Source organism: Priapulus caudatus, unplaced genomic scaffold, assembly GCF_000485595.1.
Source record: "Priapulus caudatus unplaced genomic scaffold, Priapulus_caudatus-5.0.1 Scaffold1192, whole genome shotgun sequence".
Classification (NCBI taxonomy): Eukaryota; Metazoa; Priapulida; class Priapulimorpha; order Priapulimorphida; family Priapulidae; genus Priapulus; species Priapulus caudatus.
This window is the reverse complement of record NW_014578253.1, coordinates 26,323-31,238: the sequence shown is the minus strand read 5'-3', so window position 1 is coordinate 31,238 and position 4,916 is coordinate 26,323. Positions and strand designations below refer to the sequence as shown.

At 42.8% G+C, this 4,916-nt stretch overlaps 1 protein-coding gene across 1 annotated transcript in view; it reads left to right on the top strand.

Annotated features, from left to right (window-relative positions):
- LOC106815754 overlaps positions 1 to 4,774 on the top strand; it is a 16,889-nt gene extending 12,115 nt beyond the window's left edge. Inside the window, exons 8-9 of the mRNA XM_014820262.1 lie at positions 3,683 to 4,173; positions 4,569 to 4,774. Coding sequence (XP_014675748.1) covers positions 3,683 to 4,173; positions 4,569 to 4,774 — 697 coding nt within the window. The remainder of the gene's footprint in view (positions 1 to 3,682; positions 4,174 to 4,568) is intronic.
- The last annotated feature ends 142 nt before the right edge of the window (positions 4,775 to 4,916 follow it).

The following is a 4,916-nucleotide window of genomic DNA, read 5'->3' as shown; positions in this document are numbered from 1 at the left end:
TGCGTACAATCCTGTACACGCCCCTGATTGTATTGACATTGTATCCATCTTGCTGCTATTCATTGTGAAAGGTCCAAAAATTATGATCACGAACCCACCCAGAAAAATCTGGATCACCCCTGTACCTCTGGTTATAATAATAATATATATAATACAACTAAAAAAACAGACATCCAAATACAGGTACCTATACGGTAGCCACACGTTACCTGCTCGTTTTCTACTATACGTGGCGAGAATGGTTTTCTGCCGACGATTGAAACAGTCGTAGGGGGCTGGAGGGGCTACATCGTGGCTGGTCTACGTCTAAGTAATTTGGCTAGTTTGTTGATGGATTGTGATGATATTTTTGTGCTGAATATGCGGTACTATGGTATTAATCTCTAGGGATGGAAATCAGAATAATAAACAAGATTTTTATTTACCATCGATCAACTTTATTTATTAATCTGTGGGTAGTGTTGGTTGTTGCGATGAAAAGAATGTAATACCTGACGAAGCCATTGAATGACATGAAGGTGAGATGTGATATCATAATTGACATGACTCCCATTTTCGTTTTGGATTTACTCGTGATGAGGATTTGGTCATGAATTCCAGATACACCCAAGAGGTATGATGAGAGCCCTCAGGAGCTCTCCCAATCTCCTTTTAAAGGTGTGAGATTTTTAGTGGAGCTCTCCATCATGCCTTCTATAGGGTGTGATTATTAGTGGACTCTCCTGCTGCTCTTAAGGATATGTGATTATGGAGCGTGAAAAATGTCCCCATTGGTGTCCTAGAGGGAGTCATTAGTAAGTCTCCACTTACTTTTCAAATCTGGAAGCCTGCACAGACAATGATGGTGATGATGACACAAGACATGATAGAGTGGGAAATGATGCGGATGATGACACAGACAATGTGTGATGCTTGTGTATGATGACACAGACATGGATGGTGAGATGCTGCTGATGATACACAGACAATGGATGGTGATGTATGCTTGATGTAGAACGGACAATGATGTTGTGCTGCTGATGATGACAACAGACAGTAATAAATGGTGGATGATGTGATGATTTGAACACAGGACAATGATAAGGTGATTGATGAGGGATTGATGACGCAGACAATGATTGGTGATTGAGGGCTGATGATGGACACAGAATCATGATGGTGATGATGCGAATTGAGACCAGACAATGCATGAGTGAATGATGCTGATGAATGATTACAGCAATTTGCATGGGTGATGAATGCCTGATTTGGATGCACACAGACAATGATGGGATGAATGATGTGATGATGCAACAAGACAATGATAGGTGATGATGACTTGATGTGACACAGACAATGATGGTGATGATGCTGATGATGACACAGACAATGAATGGTGACGATGCTATGGTGATGCTGCCTGATGGATGGACATCAGACAATGATAGAGTAATGAATGCTGATGATGACACAGTACAATGATGGTGCAATGCTGCATGGTGTTGATGCTGCTGATTGATGACACAGACATATGATGTTGATGTAGCGGAATATGACACAGACAATGATGGGTGATCGATGGCGGCGATGTGACACCAGACAATGATAGCGTTGACTGTTGATGACTGATGGACACAGACAATGATGTGATGTTGCTGATGATTGAACACAGGACAATTGATGGTGATGATGCTGATGATGACAGGGACAATTGATGTGACGTTTGTGATGATGACCAGACAATGATCGGTAGATGATGCTGATTGTCATGACACAGACATGATGGTGATTGATGTTTAATGATGACACAGACAATGATGTGATGATTGTCGATGATGAACGAGAGACAATGATGGGTGATGGATGTGATGATGAACAGACAATGATGGTGAATGATGCTGATAGATGAAACAGACAATGATGGTGATGATGCTGATGATGATACAAGACAATGATTGGTGATCGATGTATGAAATGACACAGACAATGATAAGTAGATGATGCTTGATTGATGACACAGACAATTGAATGGTGATGATGCTGATGATGACACAACAATGCATAGTGATATGGCTGATTGATGACACGACAATGATTGGTAATGCAATGCTGATGTATGACACGACAATGATAGGTGACGATGCTGATGGTGCATGCTGCTGATGATGCACAGACAATTGCATGGTGATGATGCTGATGATGAACATAGACAATGATGGTGATGGTTGCGGATGATGACACAGAAGCAAAATGATGGTGAATGCTGCTAGATGATGAACACAGCACAATTGATGGTAGAATGGCTTGCGTGATGATGACACAGAACAAATGATGGTGATGATTGTGATGATGCACACAGATAATGAGGTGATGCTGCTGATGATGACACAGACATGATCGGTGATGATGCTGTGATAGACACAGACAATTGATGGTGATGATGCTTGATGATGACACCAGACATGATGCGATGATGCATGCAGATGATGACGCAGACAATGATGGTGATGATAGCTGATGACTGAACTCAGACAATGATGGTGATAGATGCTGATGATGACACAGACAATGATTGGTGATGATCGTGATGATGATTAAGACAATGATTGGTTTGATGATGATGTGATGACACAGACAATGATGGTGATGTTGCTGATGATGACACAGACAATGATGGTGATGATGCTGATGATGACACAGACAATGATGGTGATGATGCTGATGATGACACAGACAATGATGGTGATGATGCTGATGATGACGCAGACAATGATGGTGATGATGCTGATGATGACGCAGACAATGATGGTGATGCTGCTGCGGCTGTTGTTGCTGATGTGATGATAGTAATGATGATGAGGACATGAAAGGTGATGCTCATAACGACACATAATTGTGATGAAGATGGTGATCATGATAAATATGATGATGACAACGATAATTGGCCTTTTACCACATTATCAGGGGGCCGTTGTCAGAAACATCGTAAAGTTAATGCTAATTAATGCTAAGATAACACTTACGACTAATGTTAATGTTAAGAGAAGAGCGTTGACAGAAACACATCGCAGCTATTAGAAAACGTACGATAACAGGAACTTCATCACAAGGCTGCTGATTGGATGAGAATCGATCACAAAATTCAAATTCATACACAGTTATTGTACATCACAGTAATTTATGCATATTATGATGACTAACCACATATACATAATAGTTGATGAAAAACGACACGTTCTTGAATTTATTCTGCACAACAAGACAAATTCTCACACTGTAACACGAGACGCAAGAGTCGTGGTCAGTGTCAAAGTATTTAAAACAAGAGAACAAATGCCATACACCATTTGTAAATGTTTTGTTTTGTTTTACGATCGGTAGATAAATAATGTTTTTGACATGTTTTTTCAAGAAAAACACATATTACTCATTAATTTTAAAATATTATAATATCACTATAATTGTAATTTTTAGTCTAAATGTGTTATTTTCATCTTAATATTAAAGTTATGAGAGGGTCTGCACTCTCGTAATGTTAAGAGGATATTTTCGAGGATTTTTCATTCTCGTAAGTTTGCGATGTTTCTGTCAACGGTTTACGAGTGGAAGTTAATGTTAAGACTAATGTTAAGACAAATTCTGTTTCTGACAACGGGCCCCAGGACATTTCACGAACGTAATTTTACTCGTATGCGAAATGCAGGCATCTGGCGGCCGTGGGGGAGGACCAGGTGACGACGCCCCCCTCACCAGACCTCGACGAATCATTGCGCGACCTGGATGACACGCTCACCAATCAGACGTCGGCCGACGACGGAGAGGTGCGCACGCGCGTGATGAAACGCTTCATCTCCCGAAAGCGACCGAGCGATGGCGAGACAGCCTGCAGGGGGGGCGGCAGCCACGAGGTGGCGCCAACGTGGGAGATACGCGGCCCGACGGACGAGCTCCCACACGTGGACCAATCAGACGCCGCGTCCTGCAGCGATGGCCAATCGGAGCGCTTGTTTGAGGCGGACGTGGAATCGGATGCTGAGGCCGATATCTCGGACGGATTGAGCGACATCGTCAATGATGGGAACGACAATGATGAGCATAGAGCCAGCGAGGGAGAGGTTGCTGCCGGTTCCGCGGCGACAGATTATGCTGTGACGGCCCAACACCGCGATAGTTTCAGTGACAGCAGCTCTTGGGGTAAGAATTTACCAGTGTGAACATTTTGGAAATAACTTTGGAAATTTGTCACACGGTACCATAGAATGACAAAAAAACAACAATTTTATTTATGATACTGATAGCAAAGGTACTATGTAATTGTCATAGTAATGGTAATTTAATTGTCATAGTACAGTCAACCCTCCAAATTCAGAACGACCTCAAAACCCAATCTCACATTAAACCGGATGATGTTTTTAGGTCCCAGCACCATCTGAGACATGTAAGATGCCGCCCTATAAACCAAACTTCACAGAAAGTCTAACTAAATGGACTGTCTTGAGGGTGGTCAGTATTGGAAGAGTTCACTGTACACTGATTACCATTACACAAATGACCTAATTACACAAGTGTTCTATCTCTCGTCGTGGCAGGAGAAACCAGCACGGTTGCCATGGCGAACCTCGACAACAGCAGCTTGTCGGAGGCTGCAGATGCGAGCGAGACTGCCTCGGCGTTCACTGCTCCGGCGATGCTGTTTAGCAACCTCAGGAAACCGCCAGTGCAGGCTCACAAACACACGCCAACGAGCACACAGATGGTAACATACATAATGAACGTGGATTATCATGTGAGATAGGAAGAGAGAGAGGTAGAGAGAGAGAGAGAGAGAGAGAGAGAGAGAGAGAGAGAGAGAGAGAGAGAGAGAGAGAGAGAGAGAGAGAGAGAGAGAGAGAGAGAGAGAGAGAGAGAGAGAGAGAGAGAGAGAGGGGGAGAGGGAG